Source organism: Colletotrichum costaricense (assembly GCF_030867565.1).
Source record: "Colletotrichum costaricense strain IMI 309622 chromosome Unknown Scaffold_30.1, whole genome shotgun sequence".
Lineage (NCBI taxonomy): Eukaryota > Fungi > Ascomycota > Sordariomycetes > Glomerellales > Glomerellaceae > Colletotrichum > Colletotrichum costaricense.
The window spans coordinates 330,482-356,396 of record NW_026848259.1 but is presented as its reverse complement, the minus strand read 5'-3'; the positions used below and the strand labels follow the sequence as shown (position 1 = coordinate 356,396).

The window sequence follows — 25,915 nt, the reverse complement described above, 5'->3', positions numbered from 1 at the left end:
GACCGTGGCTGTTCGTCAACATGGTATTGTCGCCCTTGGTTGGCAAGGGGCAGGGGCGTGCTTCATCATTCCCATGTCCAAGCTGGTTTTGGGCTCCTAACGGAGAACCTGCAGAATGGGATCAGCAGCGCGATTGGGGACGCCACCTGGTCCGGCTTCACGTCGTGGGTCGGGAAGAACTTGTCCAGGTCTCACTCCATCGTGTCGCATTGTTCAACGCATGTCGTGAACCTTCTTGCCGTCGGCCAAGAGCCTGATGGGCCTGATCAGGACACCGCTGGACAACGAGATCACCAAGGCCTTTGCCTTCCCAAATACGTGCACCATCGGCATGTTAGGCTCGCACTATATCCTCCGCCTGTCAGCGATCTCGGTGTGGTACATGTTGGACCCCAACGGCATCTCCCGCGCCACCTGAGATCGTCCTCGACGTTATGACCCTGACGCATACCCCGGCCACGAACATGGGATGTTGTCTTTGAAAACGGTCCAGGCCAGTCACATAGCCTTCAGCGATAGCTTGACGGAGACAGTGGAGCCGCCAAAGACGCTGACTTCGGACTGGACCACTTGGTCGAAACGCTCTTGCACTTCTCCAGCGTCGCTAGCACCTTGGTCGCGGACATGTTCTTGAACTCACCCTGCACAGAACCAAGCTGACGGTCCGGCCCACGCTGTCCACTATCGAGCCGTGACCGACTATCGAGCCCAAGCGGACGTCGCATACATCTGACCGAGCGGGACTCACTGATACCGTTCTCGGAGATGACGGAATTCACAGCTACAATGACTCTGCCATCGTAGTACGCGCTTGCACAGGACTTGGTGACGAGCAAGAGCTCCAAGTTGGGAATAAGGACTATCCAAGCAGAGCTCCGTAGGTAGCTGCTCGATCATGAACACCTCGTCGTTGTATATCATGTCGCCAGTCGTATTGGCGTTCCAGGTGTCACACCAGTCGGTATCCGTCCACCAGCACAGCATGGCGAGGATGGAGAGGTCAACCTCGGACTCCGCTGATCTAGACCTGCCCGGTATCGACTACGTCTGCGGTCTCGGTTCTCGCGGATATCTTTGTTCGCATATTATACACAAAGACCATCTGCCCAACGTTATCTATGCCCACGGACACGAGAACGAAGTCGATTCCGACACTATCTCCTACGTCACCCATTTCTTGCGCATGTCAAACGGACATGTCCTGAACCCGGTCTGACTCTTCTGCTGCTTCTAGCTGCCATCTACGTAGACATGGTGCGGCTATCCAGAGATTCTTATCTTCGAGATGGTCCAGTCCGCGTCCACAGACCCCTGCTAGAGGGTCTTCAAGATTGCCCTGACGATCCCCGACAGTGTGTACGCCTCTGCGTTGGCGTCCGATCCATGTCTCCCCGTGGAGGACCGACATCACTCTGCACGAGCTGCACTCCCTTTGTAATCTTGATACAAAGCCCTTGGTGTCACACGTGTCGTCCCAGTTCACGTCCTTGTCCTTCTTTTTGGCCGAGATGATTGTAGTTCGCCTCGACGCCCGCCCCGACCTCCGCGAAGATGGTCCCCTTTATGTCCTTGACGACGGACTGCGTGATGAGATGGGCCGTATCCTCGCAGCCGTGCTCTGTCTCCATTCGACGCGGACGAGGATCGAATCGATGTCGCCGTAAATGATGTTGAAGCCCAGCGTCCGGGCGACCTTGAACATGTCCCTCATGTAGTATCTGGCAGTGACCATAACAATTATGGCGCGCATTGTGGAGTTGCTGATGCCAAAGCTGCTGGCCGCGGCGTCGAAAGCGCTCACTGTCAGTATTTTGTACCCTGCATGCCTGTTCATGTTCCCCTCCGCCTTCATCGTCGCTCTCCCTTTGGTCAAGTCATGTGAGACCTCACCGAATAACGTGGAACAGTCTTTTACAATGTACAAGTACCCTGTCCCGTCCATCATCAAGACTTGGTCTCCTTGGTCGATTGTGTTGTTGGTCGTGACGTCGGGTGGGAGCTGCGGCATGTTTATGTATCAGTAGCTTCTCCGCAAGACCATCTAGCGTCCTGTTGAAGAGATCCTTATCGACATGTATCCCGAGCTCTAAGATGATGTAGCCGTAGACGATGGCTGTCTGAAGACGAAGGTTGTCTCAAGACGCCGACTGTCTGAAGACGATGTCTGGCTTAAGACGATGGCTAGGTCAAGACGATAGCTAGCTTAAGACGAGGGCTGCCTTAAGACGATAGCTTTCTGAAGACGCCGACTATCTCAAGACGCTGACTGTCTCAAGACGATGACTGTCTCAAGACGCTGACTGTCTGGAGGCGATGGCTGTCTTAAGGCGATGGCTAGTTAAAGACGGCGACTGTCTTAAGACGACGGCTGTCTGAAGACGATGGATGGTTTAGGACGATGGCTGTCTTAAGACGAAGTCCGTCTGAGGATATATAGCGAGTAGTTTACCGGGCCATGTCTAGCGTCATGTTCATGGCCTTGGGCACGGGAGCGGTATAGCAAAAGGCCAAAAGGCCATGAGCTCGGAGTTGCCGGTGATGGTGTCCAGAAACGTGCTCCTCGAGATCCTGGCCAGACTGTACAACCCGTCGCATGCCTTCATCTTCCCGGCTACAAGGGCGTGCAAGTCTAAGCCCCTGACGTTTGACATCATCATCTGGACCACGGCGTTAGTTGTCGTCCATGTTCGTCGTCCATGTTCGTCGTCCATGTTCGTCGTCCATGTTCGTCATTATGTTGTCGGGCCCGAGCTTCTTCCTTCTTGGGGAGCCTCAACTCGGTCGAGATGCTATCCAGATAGATGGAGGTTCGACTCGACCCCACGTCCTTGTTCACGTCGTATTTAGAGCCTACGACGACGGTGACGTTCAACGGTCTTCAAGTCGAAGCCGACCGTTGTGGATCACGATGACATCCGGGCTCAGCATCTCGATCATTTCGTAGACCACCTTGCCGCTGGAGACAGTCCCGTAGATCGAGCACGCTCTCAGCAGCATAACTCGTTCTTAAAGCTCGGTAAGGTCCCGGTTCTGTGGTCGGGATTGTCAACGTTCACATTTGACATCAACTTCGTTGGGATCGGGATGGTCAAGTCAGTATGAAATACGTGCAGACACAGAGCATAGAGTAAGTAAACGCCGCTCCGGTACGGTGATTCGGAGTCCGGAAAACGACACCCAGAAGCTGGCGTAGGCCCACACCAAGGAGGTCTAGAGCTGGATGCTGGATATGGTCGCGGCTCGATAGACTAGTGATTACACGATCGCGGTCTTTATTACCTAAGTCTACTTTCGCTATTAACTCAGCTGGGGTGTGCATGGTTAAATCGGTGTGTAATACTATCGCATTCTTCCCGCTCGCTATCCTGGACCCTACCACATGACATCCAGCCATCTAAGATTCAGTCAGTTCAAGTCCAAAAATTTCTCGTTAGCAACTTAGTCTAGGGACTCTGCAAATCCCATGTCCTTGTCTCCATCCTGTTCCTGACGACTTACAAGATAACGCCGGGGATCGTCCTGCTTGTCCTATAGCTCAGTCCATCTACCTGGATGGTACTCGCACTAGCGTTCAGATCCGCGTTCTGACGCGCAGCGAGTTTTGTAGAGCTATGCGCAGAATCATGCTGAGCATGCTGCATACACAACTGAAGTACATAACCCAGCACACATCCAAGATGCAGCTCTCGGTGAGGGCCGATAAGAACGGCGTCACGTACGTCGTGGACAGCTTCCCTGCGTGGGGTGGGGACTCGTTTGCAATGTCAAACTAGGAGAAGGACCTGACGAGGTTGCCGTGCTTAAAGTTGCTGGCAGTGGCGAACAGCTTGACGTACCTACTTCATCTGATGCACGAGCTCGATGTCGTTGGCAGGTTCACTGGAAGACGGGGTCGTAAAAGCTCATGCAGCACCGCCTCCAGAAGACAAAAGCCCGCTGCAGCAAAGGAAAGGGAAGGCAATGGGATGAATGGACGTTTACGGAAGGATGAGTAACTAGCACCTTCTAAGGCAGTCTCAACCACCAAAGAGCAAAACCAAGGCAAAAAGGCAAGATGAGGCCCGATGACCCAACCACGACAATGGCAGGTACCTACCTTACCTTAAGGTACAGCGACAGCGAGAAAGGAGCAAAGAGACGAACGTCGCTCGCTGGTAGATCGGCCCTCCCATTCACTACGCACTTACCTAAGGTAGGGGCGGGGGGCCGTTGGTACTGTCATGTGAAGAAAATCAGCAAGAGCTCCAACCACAGCTACACCTCATGAACTTCCCTTTCTTCCACCACCTTCTACGACAAAACCTCAACTTCAACCTCAACCATACACACACAGACACATCAACCAGACAGCTCACAGGGAAACGTTGTTGTTGACGGAGACCAGCGACAGCATGGACAGCACTACGTTAGACCGTCACAGTTACGGGACCTACAAGAGGATCGCGCGCCCAACCTATTCTGACCCTCATGCTTTCCATGCCGTCGCTGGTCACCGTCAACAACAACATTTCCCTGCTGAGCATTACAATCGCTCCAACCACATACGTCGCAACGCTGACCTTGTCCTTTGTCTTCGTCTACCTATACATCGTTCAGATCTCGTGGAAGCCGACACTGCTATCCAATACCAGCTACTTTGAGTGCTCAGCTGCATAAGTCGAACCACCAAAACCGCAGCTTCTCTTCCTTCCACCCAGGGGCCATGAGTGTGGCGAGGACCAGGATTTCGAGAGGAATGGAGTCTTCTTTGTCCGGGCACTCCGTAGGGTCCTGATTGTCAACCTTTGACCTGTGGAAGACCTGATTGGCCTGTACAACGGTGCCAACATGGGTCTGTTCAAGACCGTCTTCGAGGTCAACAACATGCAGCTCTTTCTCAAAGACAAGGAGTAAGTTGCCCTTACACGTAGCAAGCCCCGCCGCTCGCTGATACGCGATACAGGTCGAGCCTAAGATCGCTATTCTTCTTCGTTGACCGATATTTTCGGAGCCCTTCGAGGTCCAGCTCTTCATCAAGGACAAGCGGTGAGTCGTCCTTGCATGAGGGAAATTTCACCGCTCGCTAACACGTCACACAGGTCGAGCCTAAGATCACCGCTCTTTCTCGTGATCCGAGACCACCTTGGCACGACGCCCCTTGCGAACCTGCGCAACACCCTGGTCCAGGACCTGACCAAGATCTGGTCCTCCATCTCCAAGACCAAGACCGGCAACTGTTCGTGATGAGTCTCATAATTATGTCGTCCCTCGCCATCACGCCGGTCGAGGTGGACGTACACTTCGTCTACAAGCAGTAAGTCGCCCTTGCGTCTGGGCCAACCCTATCGCTCGCTAACACGACATACAGGTCGAGCCTGAGGTCGCTGCTCTTCCTCGTCGTCCGAGACCCCCACTCATGTGCACGGTCACATGGATAAGAAGGTCATTGACAAGATTCTGTTGCCCGTCGGGGACGACCAGAAGCCCAACTTCATGTGAAGAGTAGGAAGGCCCTTGGCGAACGCCGAGGAGGGCGTTGTTGCGGTAGTGGTATTTTCTGGCAGGTACGTCCATGAAGGCAAGATCAATATGGTGGATACGTTTGCATTCCTGTACTGACGCGTCGATCTAGCGGTCCGGGCCCGTCAACGATCCTGCCTCTTGGCAATATTTCGATCTGACTGGCGTGAGAGCCACGAGCCTCAAACAACTTTGATCTTATCTCCCGATGCCCATACCGATCAGATCATCTGCCCCTGTCCGAAAACACATACTTCATTCATCGACACAGACGACAAAAGCCAAGACAGGCATCAAGGCCGAGTCTCTGAGCTCTTTTGGCCATGCCCGACCCGACGACGTTCACAGCCTCGCTTGCATCGAGCACACAGATGACATGGCAAACTGTTGATATCCCTGTCATAGGGTAGTTGGTTCGAATTGTCCGGATTCTGTGGGTGATGAAGGGTCAATTGCTGGCTCTTGATTCATTTTGTGTGGTGTGTGAAAATGAGGTTCCAGCCGTAGGTTGGAGGGTCAATTGGAGTCTGGTTGAGGGTCGAATCGGCCGCTGCGCCGCCACTGGGAGTCGACAACTCCAAGAACATCAGCCGGCATATCCCGGCGATGGGCCTTGCGGATGTTTTTAAGGATGTTTGGAAAAGGGAGTATAGGAAATATGAGGAGGATAATAAGGTGTAGGGGAACAATTTCTGTGAAGAGGGACACGTCTTATGTGGAAAATTGCCGCTGCATCTGCAAGACTTGGAAATTGGGATTAATGACATACAGGGAAGAAACTTCTCTTTGACGACTCGAGAGAGGCGTCTTTTTCCTTTGGCACCAGAGGATCCTTCCTTCCCTTCGCCTTGAAATATATACCCATTGTTCCAGCACAAACGTCAGCGCAGGGGTTATACGTCTAGGGATGGGCAGATTTCAGTAATTCATCCTTTTGAACCTAACAGCAAATGGCCTCTGTGAGCTTCTGCCCTGCGTCTTACGTCTACTAACAGTCAAGACCGTGCTGTCGGAGTTGTAGGTAGTGAACAACATGTCTAGAAGAGGTTCCTGGTCTGCGACAAGTACGACATCAGCGATGTTCTCTCTCACAGCAACATCAAGAGGTGGACGTCCGGGACGCCGGTGACCCTGGACGACCGGATTAACGGGGTTCCTGCGACTCGCATCGTCAGCAACCAACTCCGGTCAACGATAAGCCTTTCATCGTCAACACTATCGACAGGAGGCTCGTGGTCTACCACGTGGATAGGGAAATGTCAGAGAAGACGCTCGTGTACATGGGCTAGATCACCAACACCTCCCTTGCCCAGTTCCTGTCCGCGGCTATGACGGTATACAAGGCCAACACGACATATGCGCTTCTTCAAGAAGGCCGCGAAAAAGATCACCGGGGGTTGGGCATACGACTGGATGTCGGATAAGTTCCAGTGCAAGGCCGCGACGTGAGCGATAGCTGTGAAGTGCGGCATGGACGTGAAGACGAGCGACGGCGTTCAAGGCCATGCCATCCAGCCTCGCGAAAACACCGTAAGGGTACAGAGAATACGCGACGTACCTCGGGCCATTGAGGATCAGGTGCTGTTGCTTTCTGGGCAGTCGGCGGATAGGGTGGATCGGGGAGGCGGTCGGGGCCACACCAACGACCCTTCAACCCCCATACGCAGCACTGCACACCACTTTATTGACGATTCGTGCCAATCATACGGTTACTCGCTAACTTATATGCTGACAGGTACAGAGAGTACGGCCCCAATTTATGCTTAGAATATGAAGAAAGCCGATCGACCCGATATTGACTTGAAGGTCTTCGAACAAATACACACACGATCAAGCACAGGATCGCATAGACTGTCGTTGAGAGCTTCACGCCAGAGTTCACCATCAACTCCAAAACCAGAGATTACTATGCTATGTGGTGGTCAAAGAGAGCTCGTTTAGAAAGAATCTACATCACCCCCAGGCAGACGAATGTCAGGACAATCAACGTCAAGAAGGCTGATCAGGACGTCTCCGCAGCTAGTAACAAGGACGGACGAGATACAGGACGCTATGAGCTTGGAGCAGACGGGTAGGCGCTCGGAATCGGTCCTAGGAAAGCGGAAGATGGAGAATCCTGTTGAAGATGACGATGACGAAGACGGAGAGGACAAGGGAGGATATAAGGAGGGCGAGTACGGACATGGATATGATCACGGGAACGGTGGCGACGACGAGAACCGCGACAACAAGAGCAGCGACAAGATTAATAACGAGGATAATGACGGAGATCATGACAAGGATGACGACGAGGATGATAACGACGAGGGTAGCGACGACGATGATAGTGATATTAATTTGGACGAGTTTGTGGATGCGACGTCAGAGACGAACGCGACTGCCGGAATCCTGATGGCCGAAGAGAAGAGGCCCAGCACGACCTTTGCGAAGTTGTTGTGGGCCAAGGTATAGAGAACGACCTTGGCCATGTAGGCGAAGCAGCCTACGACAAGATCAAGTCGATCAAGTACGTCCCAGGCACAAACATCGGGTCGAGCGCTAACGAGTCCAAGCAGACGAGGGACTAGCTCAGCAAGATCGACCTCGAATTCATCATCAAGCTCGCAACTGTCGCCGTTGTCAGTGCCAATGTCGATACCAAGCGCTCACCTCTCAACGATGGGGTTTCAGTCACAAAAAGCCCTCGCTTCCTCGAACAACATCCCGCACATGAAGTATGCCATCGGCCTTGCGAATTTCAGAGGAACTAGAAGGTCAGCAAGGTCAGGCTATTCTCCGGCATCATCACGAAGGTTAATGACGCCTGTAGGAGAGCTGCGAGAACGTCGTCATAAAGGACGTCCCAATGAAGATCTTGAACATGGACCCGAGAATGAAAGACACGGGCATCATCTCTAAGAAGCGAGGGAAGTCAATACCATCCACCGTCAAATGTTACCAGCTAACCGCGTGCCAGCTCACAGCCTGATACAAGCACCCGGTCGTGGCTAAGAAAGGAACACACACCCCCGAAGCCAAACGAAGTAGTAAGGATACTCGAGGTCAAGAGCTCGTGATGCTACGCAACTGTTGTCATCTCGCTCTCGATGAACGGACAGGTCACGGATTACGACAACGATGTGGAGTTCACCATCAAGCTCTGCGATACATTCTATACAAAGGTCATGACGTACAGGAGCCCACCGCAGTGCTCCTCTGTGGGCCTTCGGTTTACTGACGAGTTCTTGATGAACGCCGAGGTTCAGCAGTGCAATACAGACAGGCTTCGTTGACGGATTCTTCAGGCAGAATTGTATTGCGACGATAAGCGTGGCAGTGGCTACCCCAAGACTCCCTCGATCAGGTCGGCCGCTGTCGATTCCTATCCTACCCGAATACTCTCGGTAATGAGACTATTAATATGCTGGCTGAGTAGATGACCCGATAAAAGGATGTCAGTTGGCGTCTTTTGTATGACCTGGCCGAGTGTCTGCTCCTTACACTGGATCTAAGATGAGGGCGGGCGCTGAAGGTGGACAGACAATGCGACGAGTGTAGGCTGAGCTTGGCTTTCTCCAAGCACTGTTGGAGCGAGCTATACTGAGGCATATGTGGCGACGATCAAAGGGAAAAGCAGACTCGTCACCATACGAGAGCTGCAATTGAGCGCAACTCGGGCGTCGCTGGACGTCCACAAAACCAAGTGCTCCAGCCAGTCTCAGGACTCTCAGCCCAGACTTGGTCTCGTACACCTTGGGCGACACGAGACGGCAGGTCTCCTCGACCAAGTTACCAGCGTCTTCACAATCGTAATCGACGAAGATGCGGTTGGTGATGACGTTGTAGTTGACGACGTAGTTGTTGCTCTCTCCCCTCCACTCGTCCCCGAAGCTGTGGAAGATGACGGTGACCTGGTTGACGATGAGATACTCCAGCTGCAGATATCAGCTATCAGACATCAGACATCAGACATCAGCTACATCGATTGAAAGCCCGCGAGCCGCCTTCCTGTCAAAAAAACCCTTCCCAGCCATGGTGTCGAGCATGGTCCACGAAAGCAGCTTCTGGTTTTCCGATTGATGAAATAACTCCGAATCATGCGTCCTTGTACGTATGGACTAGTGGTTGGTTCTGTTATAAGTTAGCCAGAGCACACTCAACAAAAGAGCTAGAGCTCTTTGACCTACTGTTTAGGTCATTGAGGCTGACTGGTAGGATGACGACCGACTCTGTGTACACGATCAATACTCGACTACGGAACACAGATGAGAGCTTCACGAGCGCGTTACATCACGTGAGATTACTTCCGCCAGATCGCTGGCCATCGGGAAAGCTTCCTCCGACAACTCCTCATCAAGCTCCTTTCTCCCACAGTTACTCGCGGAGAGAGCTCCGCCGACAACATCTCCACTACCAAACCGCTGGCCGCTGGGGCAGGACGTCCCAGAACGTTTACCCTCATTCCTTCCGCCAGGGCTCTCATCAGATGGCTTTTGCCTTGTTGAACAACCGTCAAGATTCAACAGTTGCCCAGATCTCTAACTTCTACCAGATCTCTTCTAGGGTAACCATACGAACTCAACAATGGTCCTCCTCACTGCGGGTATCTTCCGTTTGCTGCGTGCGTACTGTCAGCTCTGACCCTCGACTTTTCCCCCTCAAAGTACTCCGTACCCTTTCATTTCGCATCCCGCTCAACGATAGCCTCCCTTTCTGTGCTACGCGATCACGAATTTACCACGCCGAAACGGTTCTGGATTTGTATGAAGAGACGCTCTAGTTACGGCCGGGAAGCTTCTGTCCGTCATCGGACGCAACGGCATCGTTTGCGGGGGCATGGCTCCTCGACGCACGCAACGACAAGTACGGTACGGCAAGTCCATCGAGCGGCTCGTTGAACAGGAAAGTGCCATAGCTTCCGTCAGTACGGGAATTTCGTGTTGCCGGGCACCTCCAATCCCACTGATTTTCTCCAGTCAATTTCCTCTCCAGCCAGTTCGACGGTACCTCTTTTGGCTACTTCTATAGCAAGTTACATCCTAAAGCCAACTCGATAGCAGGGCACCTCGTTCTGCAGCTTCAATGGGCAAGAGTCAAGCCACCCATGCGCGTGGCTGGAACAGTATATTGAAGACCGCAAGACGCCCAGCGAATTCATCTGCCTCTCAGGATTTGGCTTTGAGAAAACCGCACGTGTGCGGGGCGCAGTCAGACCGACAGAAGATATACGCGTTGGAATGTGGGAATATGAGCAACGGAAATATACGATTTGAGGATCAGGGGATAATTTGGAGATGATCAGGGCAGTAGCGTATCGGAAACTCCTTACAGCAAATATGGCGGAAGCTATGTCAAATTTCTACTGATAATATTTTGGCAGTTATTGATTTGGAAGCGATCCATCATTGAATTCGACGGCTACACGAGGCCACGAAGTCACCCAAATTTGAGAGTTACAACAGCGTCTAAGCCTTGTGGCAGAAAATCGTTCTCATAATCGTCTGCCACACCCGAAGGATGATTTTTAAAACACATCACTCTCCATGGAATCAATAATTTCCGACACTCATGAGGGGTGACTGTGAGCCAATACCACACGGCAAACGACCCGTCTGATCCTGGTCAGTCCACGGTTCGCCGATCTGGCATGCTCACCAGTCGCACTCTGGCCGATAGCACCGACCTGAAGTTGCTGTACTGGATGAATAGCAGCGATGTAGATGCATTGAAGCATAGGGCAGAGAATGGATAATTGGGAGGTGACAAGGTCCGTAAAACAGCCCATTCTGCGCTACCTCAATTTCCCCTCCTTCAAGGCTAGTCGACTACCCATCGTCACTGTGAGACCATCGTGAGTCTCAGAACGTCGCCAGTCTCAAGACGTCGTCAGCCTGAGAACGTTGAGAGGGTGTTTCACCATGCAGGACCTCCAGTGCTTGGAGGCCTGCCAACAAGGCCCCGCCGGTCTGTTCATACTAACTACCGAGAGAGGTCGTATGATGGTACGGCTGTTCTTTCGAATCAGTCACGTAAAAGCATCCTCTGACAAGGCCTTCAGCGTTCCCCCTCAGCTTTCTTCTGCCGGATGTCGACCTCGTCACTGAAAGGCCATTTTGATGACATTTTCGTCTCGCCAGAAATCCCTGCGGAAAGAGCTCCTTCGAAAAGCCCTCCGTCGTCACCAGACCCTCAGGCCCATTATCCCATCATCCCATCATCCCATCAGGCCGTAAGGCCGTCAGCCCGTCAGCCCGTCAGAGCGCTGGAAGCTTGCCACGGGCCTAAGGTCGAACGGACCCCCGAGGAGGCTATTGGCCCCGCTATCGATGTCGACGAGGTTGAGAAAAGGCTGCAGGATGTAGCGCCGCCCCCCAGAACGTCGCCTCTAACAAATGCAGTGCCGAGACCGCGGTGTACAAGCCCGCAAAGGCTGCTGAGACCAAGGTCGAGGAGTCCGAGGCCACTGCGAAGGAAGTTGCTGAGGAGGACATCACCTCTTACTCCACCGCCGAGATCCATTAGTTAAACATATCCCCAAAGTCCACCACCAGGTCTCTTCTAGAGCGGCCGTATGGAACGAAGGCTCTGCCACCAACTCCCTCCTTCCATGCCATATTCGCAATCGAATACAATTATTGGACAACGTGCCGGCCGGCGCCAAGTCTTCTCGGGGGCGCCACAATATGCTCGGTACTCTCAGCCGCCCATGGGTCAAACTCAAGCCGTGCCAGTCCTGAACCAGTCTCTCGCCGAACCTTGTCCTTTCCGAGGGAGCTTTGAGCCTCACTTCGTCGACTCGCCAAATGTTCAGCCGACACGATCACCCAGTATAGCTAGAAAGTCACCTACTATATATATAGCCTGCCCTGCCGACGTGGGCACTAGCAACAACCGTACACTATGACAGGATCTTTGCAATAGCAGCGACGCCAACGTGCTTCGCACAAACCGCCTAAACGTCGGCCTAACGGCTAGATTCGATCAGGTCGGCCCATACCACGAGGCAGCCAAAATGTACGAGGCTGATTTAGGGGACCTTGGAGAACATGATCTCTCACTTGGATTGCGAGATTCGAGGTGGGTCTTGGGACTCGTGGATTATCTTTTGAAGATGATTGAGAAGAAGCTAGGTTCCCCATGTCAGAATGAAGCGAGTCTTCCTCTCGAACTCAGAACTTGGATGTCTTCCTGGTCCATGGCTAACAAAAATGGCTACAGACCGATTCGAGGAAGACGACAATTCCAAATCCGAGATCATACGAACACACGTAGAGAAGTTTCCAGAAACCATCAGACCAGGGTATTCCGTCCTACAGCTCCATAGAGCTTTTAGTCCACGTTGTTTCACAGAAGTGTAGCATTGAACAACCTGACAAGGTCGACAGCGATGCTGTCGTTTTTGATAATATAATACTGAAGATTCCGACATCCCTTACATCCACATGATGCCATTCTGACACCTGTGTAAAGGAATCATTCAGTCGTAACGGAACCTGGTCACAGCCAAACCCATTAAGAGAGGCTCGAGTGACTACATCCCGATTCCTGTTGGGATCTTTCTCCGCTTGAGACCCCATGGAAAGAATTGCTAAGAGGTTGTTGTTTCCATCAAATGAGAATCTTCAGAATGACCAGCAACTGGACACCGGCGGGAAGATGGCTCGCAACATAAGCACCGATAGCTTCCCGGGGCAAGATTTGTCTCAAAGAGGTCAACTGCACCTTCTGGAAACATCAAACTGGAGACAGACAAGAGACAATAACAGCGCCGAGAAGATCTCCGGAGCTGAATGGGTCAACATTTGCCAGACGTGCGCAACAAGATATCATTCCTGTCAAGACTCAACTCATACATGAAGTGATTCTCACTCAGTCTCGGTCTATCATTGTGCAGAGCTGGGCATAGAATTGAGTTTCTCGAGCCTCTCAAAGGGTTTCCAGGTGACGGTGCGTTGTTCCCGGTGCTACCACTTGTTCCACCATGGTCAGTGCAAGATGCCAAGCGATAGCGAAGTAAATGATATAGAGCGTCAGAAGTGGCACAACTGGACGGCTAACACCTATGCGGAGTGTCTGGTGCATCTGCAGTTTTCCAAGTTGAAGGAGTCAGTGATAGGGAAGCGTTGAACATGACTGGAGCCATGAGATGAGCTGTTTCGGGTTAATGTGTTCAGTTCATTACTGATTCCACATAATAGGGCATGAGAAGAAGACGGAGACATATGCCGAGATCACTGGCTGCTGAAGAGGGTCTGGTGAGTTGACCCAAGTGAAGAACTGTCAATTACGGGAGCTACAACGAAACAATCTCCCCGCGAATGCCCCTCGCGTCGAAAGAAAGCTAGAGACGATTGAATTGCTATTGAGTCGTAGCTAGAATGGTCTGTTCCAATCAAGCTTCCGTCAGGTGACCTCGCCCTCGCTTTTGGCCCATCCGTATTGATGTATCTGCCGATAAAGTGACTGAAGGGGCCGGAGGGAGCGTCATTGGGTCCAGTCGATGTCATTTGTTTACATGCCGAAATCCGAATACTTTGTATGTGTCGAGGAGCTCCGAAGGCGAGGGCAAGTTGAAGATGTTTCTACGTTGTCTCTATTTTCTCTCTCTTCTTCTTCTTCTCGTTGTCAGTTTCCGAACGGCTCTCTCCATCTGACCTTCAGACTCCAGACTGCTCTATCCTCCTATTCTCTTACCTATTCACCCACGGTCTAGGTTTGCCAACTCTCTTGCTTGCATTGAACAAATCGATCTTCGGCTAATCATTCAATTTCTCCTAGATCCAGAACGGGTTGAGTTCGATTCATTGGTTTTCTCGCACGTGTCTCTTCGCCTACTTCAATGGATAAGAAACCCGCTGCATAGCGAGGCACTGAGACATGAGAAGACCTGCAACTGCAAATTGCTGCAGAAACACTTGGGAGGAGTCCGTTCACAAACATACTTTCACGGTGCAATTTCATCTGGCAGGGCTCTGCCAATAGCAATTCTACGACAGACATATGTCATTAATGTCGCTAGAATTCTTTATCCAATTTTAATCCCATATTTTACTTCCCCCTACCACCTCAGCTGAACATCAATAACGCCGCCTGGCAAAACCACATTTAGGAGGTTCAAGATGAAGGCTTTCAAGGTAGTTCTCTAGATCCTGACCTTAGCTTGCCCGCATATTGTAGTCTCAGATGAGTTGTTCCACATGTAAGACCATTACATATACTTAATGACAGCTGAAAGATCTCCTTCGACATGGGACTTGACACACAGCAATGCTGCTATTGATGTTGGATGCTGTCGTTGCGACTGTCACGTCAGATTAGTCACCAATACTCCACTCGGCTAATCCTCGGGAACTTCCCTTCCTCTCAATGTACCGGGAACCTGACCCACACACTGGACTTCAGACAAACAGACCACAAGAGAGGCTGGACTGGCTGTACAAACCACTCATGTGTTTGGCAGGTGCGGTCCCTTCGCAGCTGCTGTCAATACTGGTGGTCGACATGGGACTTGACAGCAGCATTGTTGCTGTTAAATGAGCATTGCTCCTTCCACTCGTCAATTGCTGGCGACTGCTGCTAGTTGTCGGCTGGGTCGCAAAGTTACTCCTTCCTGCCTTTCCAACAACAAGCTCTTTCCTGTCCTCTCACTGTTGCCAATCTCGACGATGCACCTTCCTTTTGCCCACTAAAAGATCTTTCCAGAGCTCAGCGTGACTTCCCAGTTCGAAGATTACCTAGGTCGCCGTGTAATCGTCTCGGCCTCCCTTCCTTCTTCAGTCTACCTCACCTAACCTTGCGTCACTCTGGCAAACATGGCTTCCTCCCCATCAACTGGGCGTTCCCTATTGGCATTCCTGGAAATTATTGTGCTTGCTTGACGGCGCTGTTCTCACTTGCCCCGGACTCCCTCATCTATTAATGATTATCGTCTACCTCTTTCTTGATGGCTCTGGCCCTAAGCGGCGGCGGCCATCGTCTGCCCATCAGCGATACCTCGCTACCATACCTTACCTACACAGAAGCTACCTCACGATGCCCCCGCCTTCCCTCCCTCAAAAGGTAACAACAACATCGCACAGATACCCTCCCGAGAGATTCGCTAAATTACATGGGTGGTGGGCATTGACTGTGCTTAGAAAATGGACCGGAGGAACTGGCCCGGACGGACTCGCCAGCGAGAGGCCAGGAATTCAACAGCAGCTGCTGGTATACACGTCAGCACAGCAACCGTACGGATGGCAAGCTTCCCTTGTTCCATATTCCGTCCACACCACAACCATGCGGTGCTACCGAATCGACTTTTGAGACCGTTTCACAACCACTTCACACCAGCCTCCACACTCCAAGGACATCTCGCTGACGCTCGACATCTCCGACTACATACCCGTCAGCTCCGCCACGTCCCCCTCAACCTCATGACGCGATGTCTGGGGTCCCTCTACCCGCATCGCAGCCTCAATAAAGTGGTGGTTGTTGCTGTGTGTGGAGGTGGAATGAAGAGGAAGTGGGTGAAGCTCACGGTATCTTCCGAGGTGGTTCTCCAGAGGCTGTTTGTAAGTAGAAGAGCCGTTCATGTGACCCAGACCGCCTTCCAAGCCCACCTTTTCCGCTGAATGTCGAGAATCCAACAACAGCTGGGCATCGTTCATTTTTCTTTTGACAAGTTCTGCGGCTCTCATCACCCACCCTTGGCAAGACATCGAGTCTCAATTGGATCTATGGGAATCTTGTTGATCAGGCTCGGTCTACTTCTACGTCCGATGCCGGTACAAATGTCACGAAGTCACTATGGCGCCACCTTCGCTCGATCCCACTTGTCCTCCTAACTTCCCCCCTCGAATCGGCGCTCTCGCTTCCGCCTGTCGCCTATCTCTTGTTGATAGTAACGAGCGCAGTACCAGTAGACTTGCACAGACTGATTTGTCTCCTGGCGCGCGCGTCGCTGAGTCCTTGCAACCTTCGCTAAAGAAGCATATCGTCACAACAGCGGGCTCGAACGCCTCAGTTGCTGAAGCTTTAGGCAGTGGGCCCAGGGAACGGTAGGTCTTCCAGACTGGCGTTGCAACACTAGAGAACCAATCTCCTCGAGAGGCAGAGCACCTAACATTATGTAGATGATTACCGCCTCGATTTGTCAATCAAAAGTCTTCTCGGAAGTTGTTCGAGGCTGCAAGATGTGCCCAGACGCCCAGGAAGCCGGCAGTACGGCAGGCGGCGACAGAATCTAGAGTCGGAGAGCTGGCACAGATGATATCGACCATTCTTGGATCTTCCTGCCCAACCTCTCCAACGGCGTCCTTTCATCAGCGCATCTGGACTAAAGCGAATGCGATCATTGAGCGGAACAGTAATTTCGAATCAGTGAAAGAGAGGTTAGGAGCCGCAAGCTTGCGTCGCGAAAGAGTGGACGGGACCGACTGCCGCCGCTCCACGTGGCCTAAGGAGCTGCTGTTGTACCACCGGCATGGCGCGCAAACTTCAAGCCAGTTGATTGCAATGGGTAGTGAGTTGCTCCCGGCCCTGATGACACGTTTCTAGGCACCACTTCTGATGTTGGCGAGTAGTTCCCGGTCTCGAGATAACGTCAGACTAGGAGTCGGCCGCGATCGACGTCGCAGTACGGCCCAAGTATGCCAAACACGCTGCTACGGGGACCATGGGACGGAAAGGTCGGCTTCGCAGCTAGGGTGGTGGTGGCGGTCGTGCTTCTCACAACCGCGGTCAGGAGGGCACGTCTCTCGGGAGTGCCACGTCTCTTGGGAGGCTCTGAGCCTCGCAAGATCAAGTGCCGCAACTGCGACGAGGATGTTCATCTCTCCAAGGATTGCGAGAGGCCTGATGGCAGTAAGTTACCGAGCTGGCTTCATTGACTTTTAGACATTGACACATATTCCTCAACAGTCACCCACATCAAGTCCAACAACTGCGCTCTAGAGCTCCGAAAACGTCCGGCGCAACCCTTCTCCCAATCTCTCCTATGGCGACGGTGCTTGCGACAATTACCTCCGATCCCCCTTCTTGACGGAAGCGCTACTTCCGATCACCCGCCGCCGCCACATTCAGACGTCGAGACACGTACAGGGAGAGCGAGAGCGATGAGCCCACATCCGACATCCGATTGTTTCACTAGATATGTGGGTGATGCAGTTCCTGATCCGAGTATCTCTTCGGATCTTTGTGAGAGCTCGAGGATAAAAGAGCTGATGGAGAAGAATGGCAATTTCCTGGTAATTGGACTACACGAAGGACGCGAGTGTCTCCTACACTTGTTGCCTGCTGAGACATTTGGTACTGCCTGGCAACCGAGGCGACCTCTGTTCAGGCTCCTTCAGTGTTGTGTCGTGGGGATGCTAGGTGGACTTTCGGCATGACGTACATCTCCCAGTCTGGCAAGCCAATGGTCTCTGCATCAGAAATCCATTTCCGATAGTTTGGACAGCTGACCATTCATCAACATCACTCATCCTTCAGTACATTGTCATGATGATGATAACTTCTGGAGGAAATGTATTGGGCTTGCGTCTAGTATCCCTTCCCGTGCCCGCTCTGACCGACCATACATCCCATCGTTAAGACGCATTGCTTTCGAATAGTTAGGCGCGCGACCACAGCACGTATCCGGTGCCAGGACGAGGCCATTTGCACGAGTTCATTCGAGTGATACACGTATTGCCTACTGCAAAAGATTCAATCAGAACCTCGGCTCTCGCTGTGCTTTCCCTTTTCATTATAGTTAGCTGGTGAAGGTGTAGGTGCTTGCATCTTGGACGGGGACAACCGTCCTGCCGACACGTGTGCCCATGGCAGCGGCGGAGGAATGGTCTACAATGTTCCCTTCTGGCCCGTAGCGCAACGCTTCAAATGCAACGATCTTTCTTGGTTTGGGGGCCTCGTGGGGCGGCCTGGAAAACCTACCTTTTCTGCTGAGGCAGACTTGGCAGATCCAGTGCGGAGACGTGACTGTGCCGATAGCAAGCAATTGTGCGAATTGCATCGGTAACCTGATTGAAGAGTTTGACACATGTGCATTATCAGACCAGTGGTAGTGAGCAAACATGCCGCGCGCTTCCGTAGCAGGCAAACAGCCCCTTTCATCATTCATCAAATGGGCCGGGCTTGAATGATGTGACTTGATAATGAAGCAAGGGAGCACACGCGGTGATGGATGGGGGCGCAATACGCCACACGTGATGGGCCCGGGCGCCTCTGTGGCGCTCTCCGTGCCTTAGCGCTTTGCAGCTACCATGCTGCGCTCGCTATGGAATTCTTACTACCATAGAAGCTTGTGAATCAATCCATATACATCAATCACATAGTTGGTGTATATGACCGCAAAAATTGTTGGCTGTACCGATGGCTTTCGTAAAGAGTTGTGCTTTCCGGGCGGTGGTGGTCGACTCGTTGCTTGGCAGTGCGTCTGATGTGTATTAGTCTCCTCGCTTCCGCGACGATGAGAATTCCGCTGCGCGGTTTGACCGCACCGCCAATGCGAGCTTGTCGTGCCTATTAAGGTGGCTCGAGTGCGCCACAGAGGCGCACGAGCCAGTCATGTGAGCCTGGTCTGGAAGACATCCGGCACCAGCTGCTGCCTCCAAAAGCTGCCGGGTGCACGGTCGATTTTGGCTTACCCCAAAACCTGCCAGCTCGCAAACGTGCATTGCACAGGCTGTGGACATGGGCGGCTAACATAGGAATGGCCCTATTTCTAGCATCTAACATCAGCGCATACCGCATACCGCAGCTTTGGCAGGAATCGCGATACCGCTTGCGTGATCCGCCAAATGCCGCCGGGAATCTCTTCGGATGACGATGGCTGTGGCTGACTGAGTCGGCAACGATAAACGATCTGCCCAACATCAGAGACGGTAGGACCAGAATTGGCTCCCTTGTTATTCTTTGGTCTCGACCGCGGGCTAAGGTTGATCACAGGATCCTCGAACGTCCACGGTCATTCGATTCCGCAAGGTTTCCGTCACACGCTAAGCGTTTCTCAACCCCGAGGTGGCCCGCTGCCATCTGCCATCGTATGCCCGACTGTCGTGTAGCGTAGCCTACCGTGGGCTGGTCTTTGCGACCAGAGCGAGGCCCTGGCCCGAGTTTGTTAGAGGCACATCCAGAGTGTCGGATTGGAAGTCCATTTCAACCCTCGACCAGACACCAATTGTCCCTCTAGCCTACGCTTGGAATCTCCCTTTTACGTCATCACGCAGAATCAAATAATGGACAGCAATTGTCCCTTCATCACCCACGAACCGAACGGTTTGAACCAGCTATCCTGTGACAGGGATACCAACAGCCCTGGCCAGAGTTTGCTCAACATCATGCAGAGTGCAATCACTCAGGAGCCTCGTCTGAGCTTCTGGAACCCGAACCCTGGATATCTGATTGTTGCGGCACAGCCAGGGTGAAAGTACGATGGGCAATTTTGAGCCAAACAGTGATTAGGCGGATAGTGCACTCCACCGTGGTTCCAGTCTCAATAGACATTCTCAGTTAAGAGATTGCCTGCTGGGTTCCTTTCACTTCCTTCATAATGAGACGGTGCTGTGCCATGCCCCCACTTCGTATCTATCAACGCAGCCATGCTCAGATCGGTCCCCTTGATTGTTATCATCCAAATAGCATAGATCTTAGTATGTTTTCCCCTTTGATACGACAGCTTTAAGTAACCACTGGTACGTCTAAAGCCTGGAGGGAGAACAATAAAGCGCTGTGCAAATAGATTCCCCTCTCCAGTCTAGCAAGTTCATTTCTTCGGGCTTCAACATACGCTTAGAGCGGATCATGTTATTGTCAGGGTGTCTTGATGGGTAAGTCGAGGCAGACAAGTGCCTATGAACGCCTCAGTAGAGGTCGGGACCGAGGATTCGATGATGCGTCAACATCTACGGCGTGACCTCTCCTGCCTGGCTTGTCTCATCTCTGGCCTATTTCAAAACAGGCACCGATGACGTAGCGCCCGTTCTGCGGGGTTCCTCCGGCGCATCTGCTCGCGTCATAATCTGTGCGGGTGGTGGAATGATGTGGCGAACAATGACACTCGAGTATCTGTTCTTCAACCAAGTCAGGCTTCTCCTCGCTTGCCTGTATGCTGCACACAATCTTTTATGACGTTCGTAACCATCGAACAAGGTATTGAGATCTTGAATACTGAAATATTCAGAGGAGAGGTTGATCTATTGGCGGTCAGGTCAAGGCATGTACTCTTATATTCCGCGAAAGAAACGCATCGTTGAATTTTCTTGAGAGTCTATTCGGGGCTCAGGTTGCACTAGAGCATGCTACACCCCTGGGACGATGCCAATACAGAAACCGATGCGAGAGCTTTGATCATTACTTTCATCTTGAACTCATGCCACGCTCTTTTTCCACATCCCTCGTTGCAGAATCCACATTCCTCGTTGAAGAATGTGCCTCATGGGATCCTCTAGGGGGTCAGGCAACCTTGTAGGAAAGGCCGAAGTCTGTGGAAGAATTCATCGGGCCTATGCCTTTTGTGTATCTTCCCCAAGATGTCTTGAAGCTTGTCGATATGGTCCATAAGGCTCTTCAACAGTGTTTCCGCCGCTGTTCAGGCCTTTTCTTACAGATGCAAAAGATATACGGTAGTAGCGTTCATGATAAGGCCCTTTTGTAATTTCATGGCTTTGTACACCAAGATTCAAGGTTTGTCTTTAAGCTACATACCACTAGGCTCGCCACTTTGGCAGTCTAACAATGTGAGGGCAGCGCAAGTCGTAGCTGGAGGTATTTTCAACATGCTCGGAAGCTGAGAGTTATGGGAGAGGCATGAATCTGGGGGTTTAGAATGGGTCGGTCACGACTTTGGAGGAACAGTGGATGAAGCCAGGAGGTCATGTACATCGAACATCATACAAGACCGTAGGTTCAAACTGGCGGGAGCAAAACTGAGACAGCAAGGGAAAGCTTGAGTTTGAAGAAAATGACTGTACGTCAGCGCGAGGTTAATCCTTGATAGAAGATTCCACGCAGGTTACAATGCACGTATATATTAAGAACTAAGATGGCAATGCATGGTGAAACTTACGGGATTGTTCTATTCCAACATACGGTTTCATCTAGTCTCTGGGAAGGGAGGGGGGAGGCACTAGAGGGCTCACACAGTACGTTTGCATCGTATGTATCAATAATCCTGCTTCTTTGATCTCAAGCTATCACTTCACTTGTAATATTGTCTTAAGAGTCAGAGGAAATCTACTTCAGGATCTTGCAGAAATGGGTAGGATACAGTATCTTCCATATATTGCTTCGTTTTTGGCAAATTTCTCAGAATAACGTCGCGGTTCCCGACTTTTGAAAAGAGTACTTTGGTAATGACAGTTGGACTTGAGGAGGCAGCCGAGGGATTTTCGTCCTCTTTCTTATACTTTGGCTTCCCAAAGTGAGAGACGCCGTCAATCACGATGCTGAGAATGTCGGGGATTCTCTTAGTGTAATTAGGGTCGAAGTCTGTCCCGCCACAAGAATTGAGTCACTATTTGCAAGTTCCGACTTGATCCTCGCCTTTGCCGTATGTGTATCCAATCATCTGGTCCGATGTGGTTGCCGCATGTGTGCAGGGCGTATCCCCTGTCTTCATCTGTTGATCCAGAAGGAGGGACAAGAGAAGAGAGGAACGAATAGAACAAGGAAACAAGGAGTTGCCTGACCCAGTATCCAAAACCCTAACTGGACCGGGATTCGCTACCAAACTTGAGCTTGAGCGTTGCTATGATCATGCAAGTAAAGAAAATATCTGGTATGCAGGCATAGTAAGAGCTGCGTCAAACAGAGAGACATATCGTACAGGACCAATGAGTCTTTGTTTGAACATCACCTGAGCGATGATGAGCAGGGCGTCAAGGACGATTTCTGCAACGATATTGACCAGTTTGGTATTACATGAGTACTTGGGAAGGTTAAGCAATCGGTCCTCTCTGGCCCGGATGATTGTATTGATCTCGTCATCGTTGACATAGCCAGCTTTGTCCGTACATCTGCCCTTGTTCGTATTTGGCTCGAGACGAGTGCTGGTAAATTCGCACGATGGCCCCTAACAGCTGTCTGCTATCATTCAGCAAGATCAGCCGTAGCTTACGCGGTAAGAAAGATTTCTTTGATGAGTTTCTACAATGCGAGCAAGGATCCGACTGTCTAGTCCCGATGGATTCTCCTCGATCTTGAAGCAGAATCGTTAGTGATGCTTTTGTTGGCCGAATAACGCGGAGAGATACCGTTGGTTCCCATGGTGGCATAAGTTGAGATAAGTCCATGAAAAATGTACAAATAGGAGCAAGAACGCACCTGGATAGATTAAATCAATATTGCGGCATTCTATGTAGACCAAAGCTTGGGCATAGAATGCAATTCAACCTGCTTGGCACTCAAATACGACAACAAAGGCTCTGTTTCCCAGCGGCCTTATCCCTTATCCAGCATAATCAAATAAAAGAGGGAAACAGAACTATCTGAATGTAAGAAATTGAGTGTGTTATTTTTTGATACATACATGTACTTGTACCATACAACTTCCATCATAACCAACTCTTGAGACACATTCGAAGCGAGTGACTAGTCAGGGCCATCAAGGTACCCTCAACACACAAAAATTGAAATCAAAAAGATAGGGATAGAACTTTCGACCGTTGAGGGTCTGAAGGTTGATCTCCTAGGAGTTCGAATGGAAGAAAGTGACACCACCTCAGCGAAACTCATTCAAAGATGAAGAATGAGAGTGGGAACATCTCAGCCATGACCATAAATCTTCTAATACCGTGAGGCCAAATGCGTTAGCGAATACCTCTGCTCATACATATGCTTCGTTCATTGGGTACAGGCCATCCGAGTTTGAATCCCAGGACTTTCGTCCTTCGGGTGAGCGCACCCACGTGCTCTCCCGGGATGTCAAGGTTGCCTCAATGGTGGCCTGCCAAGTACGCTCGTCTTCACTCTCATAGTTGACAGGATTGTTCCTCACCTTTGCGGGCGTGTTGGACTCTTCAAAGTCACCAATGAAATCCAAGATCGACTTCGACTTCTGAGGTCTGACCATATGACGTTGCTTGGACAAGCGGTCGTTGCGGCCAGTATCTTGCTGAGCCTCCTGGGAACCACTTGACTTGAGCGAGCCATCGAGCTTGTTGACAGCCGCCTTAGCGAGCTGGGAGAGGGCTTCGCGGGCGGCTGTCTTTGCAATGTCGATAACAGTGGGCGCCATTCTCTGAACGCTATCCTTAATCGCATCAAAAAGTCCCTCCTCATTGCCTTCAGACTTAACGATGCGAAGACTATCCAAGTCTTTCTTCGGCAGTGCCATGAGCGTTTCGAGAGTAGCCTCAGCAGCTATGGCACGTCTGTAGACCAGACGAACATTGGTATCCCTCGAGTCGGCATTCAGGTCTTCGGTGATACTCTCTGAGCCCCGGCTGAGGCTCTTTACAACGCTATGGATAGCATCAACTGCGAGAGGCATGAGAATAGGCTTGACAAACTGAAAGCTTTTGACGAGTACTGGTCCAAGGGAGGCGAGAAGACCTTCTTCTCCAGTGACTGGATACGTAGGCTTCATGAGACCCCTGAAAAAAGCTGACTCCTCATCCTCTCGCAAGTACGAACGTGAGTGATCAAGGTGAAGCTTTTGGCGGTGAAGAGGGACCCTGGCCGCCTCTTGAGGCCCGGCCTCCTTCTCCCGTTGAAGCCTCGATATCTCCTCGGATGCGAAGTAAAGGGCGCTCTCGGTGAGATAGGGCTTGGTGATCCTGGCAATTTCATTCAAATTGGGCTTGAACGCGTCGTATTTGTGAGCGATAGTGGCGAGAAGTTGGCGGCTTTGAGGAGTTTCTTCAAGCTTGAGGAGAGTTTGAAACGCGGCCTCTGCGAGTACGGCCCTCTCGGGTCCACCAGAGTTGAGAATTTCGTCGACGTCGCGAGATAGATCTCCAGTTCCTCGGATGATTGCACTCTCGGATCCTCCAATTGCTGAGAGAGCAGTCCCAGCGACAATGCCAGCTACTGCTCCAGCAGGTCCAAAGAAGGGACCAACAGTGGAGACAACTGGCCCAGCAATCTTGGCAAGGACTTTGAAGAAGCCTTCTTCATCTCCAAAGGTAGAGGAGTCACCGTGTCCTTTGCGCTCGACGTGTCCGTTGCGTCTGTCCTTGTCGATATGCCCGTTCAACTCCTTGTGTCCACTGAGATAGGTGTGTCCATTGCCATTGTCTCGCGTCTTGTTGTTGCCATTGTCATCGAAGCGCTCGCCCACTTCCTCAGATTCGGTTCTCTCCGTATTTCCATTCCTGTCGTATTCCCCTTTGGCAACTTTCTCATAACGACGATGCTAATGCTTAAAGGTTCGCTCAGTAGCGCCAGTACGGACGATCTTGATGCCCTGATGCGCATGAGGGAATGAGGGAGATTGGAAGAGAACGATAAAGTTATCGTAGTCGACTCCGTAGCGACCTCCTATAGAGTTTCCGGAATTTTGCGTGCCTGGTCCAAAACCATAGCAATGAGTGCCGATTGCAATGTACATTGTACCGCCCTCGACGACTTTCAGAACCGGTCCTCCAGATTGGCCTGCGTTCGAGATTGAATCAGAATAATGATTCCTGTCAGACTAGAAGAGGGGGAATACTTCACCTCCATAGGTTGAGACTCGATATTCGATCATATGCAGAGTGCTGTCTTGGAGATCGTACTCGGTACGAGCGAACTCTTGATACATCAAGGCACCCCCTTCACCATCTTCACCCCTTGACCCGGGGAGCTCTTTGTCTCCAGGATATCCTACAACACCGAGTCTGACTTCGTCAGAAACAGGAGTCGGGTCTTGGACAGGGAACATATTGAGATCACCCTCGAACGGACGATCTAGCTTGATGAATGCAACATCATGCGTCCTAATTCGTGGGCCCGACTGAACCCACTCCAAGGTAGTGATCACTCGCTCACCCAGACGAGCCTGAACATCGTGCTTCTCGCTATCAACCGAAGCACGTCCAGCATACCCGATGAAGCATTTGATCTCCTTCGCACGCTGGTAGCCAAATTTCCAATCGTAGACAACGTGTCCTGCAGTGACAACAGTGTCAGGACTGATGAGCCAGCCGGAGCCCATCATCCATTCTGTTCCACCGCTACCATTGTTGAATGCGGCTAAGATTTTGACAACAGCTGGGAGACGTCAGTCAAGATACTCGAGCTATTTGTAAATGCGAAAAAGCTCCTGATGATTATCTCGCAACTTACATCGAAACTTGCCACCATCGGCAAAGTCTCCGCGATCAACAGGACGGCGATGATCCTTTTCAAGAACGGTTTCCTGGTCATCGGCTCCGGGCTTGTATGGATTGGCTACAATAGCGGACTCCACCTTGGTAGAGGACGGTCGGTAGAGACTCCAAACCGCCGCCTGAGGATGGTGGTCACGAGAATCCAT

At 51.6% G+C, this 25,915-nt stretch overlaps 10 protein-coding genes across 10 annotated transcripts; 6 read left to right on the top strand and 4 right to left on the bottom strand.

Annotated features, from left to right (window-relative positions):
- Positions 1 to 256: 256 nt before the first annotated feature.
- CCOS01_16447 (uncharacterized protein) lies at positions 257 to 1,216 on the top strand (the record flags this gene model as incomplete). Its single annotated transcript, XM_060464583.1, has 3 exons — positions 257 to 373; positions 805 to 877; positions 930 to 1,216. The coding sequence occupies 3 exons, from the start codon at positions 257 to 259 to the stop codon at positions 1,214 to 1,216; spliced, it is 477 nt and encodes a 158-aa protein (XP_060304899.1).
- Positions 1,217 to 1,561: 345 nt separating this feature from the next.
- CCOS01_16446 (uncharacterized protein) lies at positions 1,562 to 2,008 on the bottom strand (the record flags this gene model as incomplete). The annotated part of the gene is made up of 1 exon (XM_060464582.1): positions 1,562 to 2,008. One exon carries the CDS (start codon positions 2,006 to 2,008, stop codon positions 1,562 to 1,564), a length of 447 nt encoding a protein of 148 aa, XP_060304898.1.
- A 509-nt stretch (positions 2,009 to 2,517) lies between these two features.
- Positions 2,518 to 3,773, top strand: CCOS01_16445 (uncharacterized protein; the record flags this gene model as incomplete). The annotated part of the gene is made up of 3 exons (XM_060464581.1): positions 2,518 to 2,685; positions 2,884 to 3,016; positions 3,535 to 3,773. The coding sequence occupies 3 exons, from the start codon at positions 2,518 to 2,520 to the stop codon at positions 3,771 to 3,773; spliced, it is 540 nt and encodes a 179-aa protein (XP_060304897.1).
- Positions 3,774 to 4,467: 694 nt separating this feature from the next.
- Positions 4,468 to 5,358, top strand: CCOS01_16444 (sey1; the record flags this gene model as incomplete). The annotated part of the gene is made up of 5 exons (XM_060464580.1): positions 4,468 to 4,601; positions 4,678 to 4,706; positions 4,799 to 4,889; positions 5,079 to 5,215; positions 5,348 to 5,358. The coding sequence occupies 5 exons, from the start codon at positions 4,468 to 4,470 to the stop codon at positions 5,356 to 5,358; spliced, it is 402 nt and encodes a 133-aa protein (XP_060304896.1).
- Positions 5,359 to 7,890: 2,532 nt separating this feature from the next.
- On the top strand, positions 7,891 to 8,771 carry CCOS01_16443 (uncharacterized protein; the record flags this gene model as incomplete). The annotated part of the gene is made up of 4 exons (XM_060464579.1): positions 7,891 to 7,944; positions 8,067 to 8,213; positions 8,463 to 8,525; positions 8,598 to 8,771. 4 exons carry the CDS (start codon positions 7,891 to 7,893, stop codon positions 8,769 to 8,771), a joined length of 438 nt encoding a protein of 145 aa, XP_060304895.1.
- Positions 8,772 to 8,975: 204 nt separating this feature from the next.
- On the bottom strand, positions 8,976 to 9,961 carry CCOS01_16442 (uncharacterized protein; the record flags this gene model as incomplete). The annotated part of the gene is made up of 2 exons (XM_060464578.1): positions 8,976 to 9,413; positions 9,851 to 9,961. The coding sequence occupies 2 exons, from the start codon at positions 9,959 to 9,961 to the stop codon at positions 8,976 to 8,978; spliced, it is 549 nt and encodes a 182-aa protein (XP_060304894.1).
- Positions 9,962 to 11,125: 1,164 nt separating this feature from the next.
- On the top strand, positions 11,126 to 12,000 carry CCOS01_16441 (Atg11p; the record flags this gene model as incomplete). Its single annotated transcript, XM_060464577.1, has 3 exons — positions 11,126 to 11,194; positions 11,259 to 11,329; positions 11,877 to 12,000. The coding sequence occupies 3 exons, from the start codon at positions 11,126 to 11,128 to the stop codon at positions 11,998 to 12,000; spliced, it is 264 nt and encodes an 87-aa protein (XP_060304893.1).
- A 3,610-nt stretch (positions 12,001 to 15,610) lies between these two features.
- Positions 15,611 to 16,127, bottom strand: CCOS01_16440 (uncharacterized protein; the record flags this gene model as incomplete). The annotated part of the gene is made up of 2 exons (XM_060464576.1): positions 15,611 to 15,678; positions 15,863 to 16,127. The coding sequence occupies 2 exons, from the start codon at positions 16,125 to 16,127 to the stop codon at positions 15,611 to 15,613; spliced, it is 333 nt and encodes a 110-aa protein (XP_060304892.1).
- A 981-nt stretch (positions 16,128 to 17,108) lies between these two features.
- Positions 17,109 to 17,608, top strand: CCOS01_16439 (cellular nucleic acid-binding protein; the record flags this gene model as incomplete). Its single annotated transcript, XM_060464575.1, has 3 exons — positions 17,109 to 17,322; positions 17,380 to 17,464; positions 17,542 to 17,608. The coding sequence occupies 3 exons, from the start codon at positions 17,109 to 17,111 to the stop codon at positions 17,606 to 17,608; spliced, it is 366 nt and encodes a 121-aa protein (XP_060304891.1).
- Positions 17,609 to 23,284: 5,676 nt separating this feature from the next.
- Positions 23,285 to 25,915, bottom strand: CCOS01_16438 (ATP synthase F1; the record flags this gene model as incomplete). Its single annotated transcript, XM_060464574.1, has 4 exons — positions 23,285 to 24,786; positions 24,850 to 25,053; positions 25,117 to 25,650; positions 25,726 to 25,915. 4 exons carry the CDS (start codon positions 25,913 to 25,915, stop codon positions 23,285 to 23,287), a joined length of 2,430 nt encoding a protein of 809 aa, XP_060304890.1.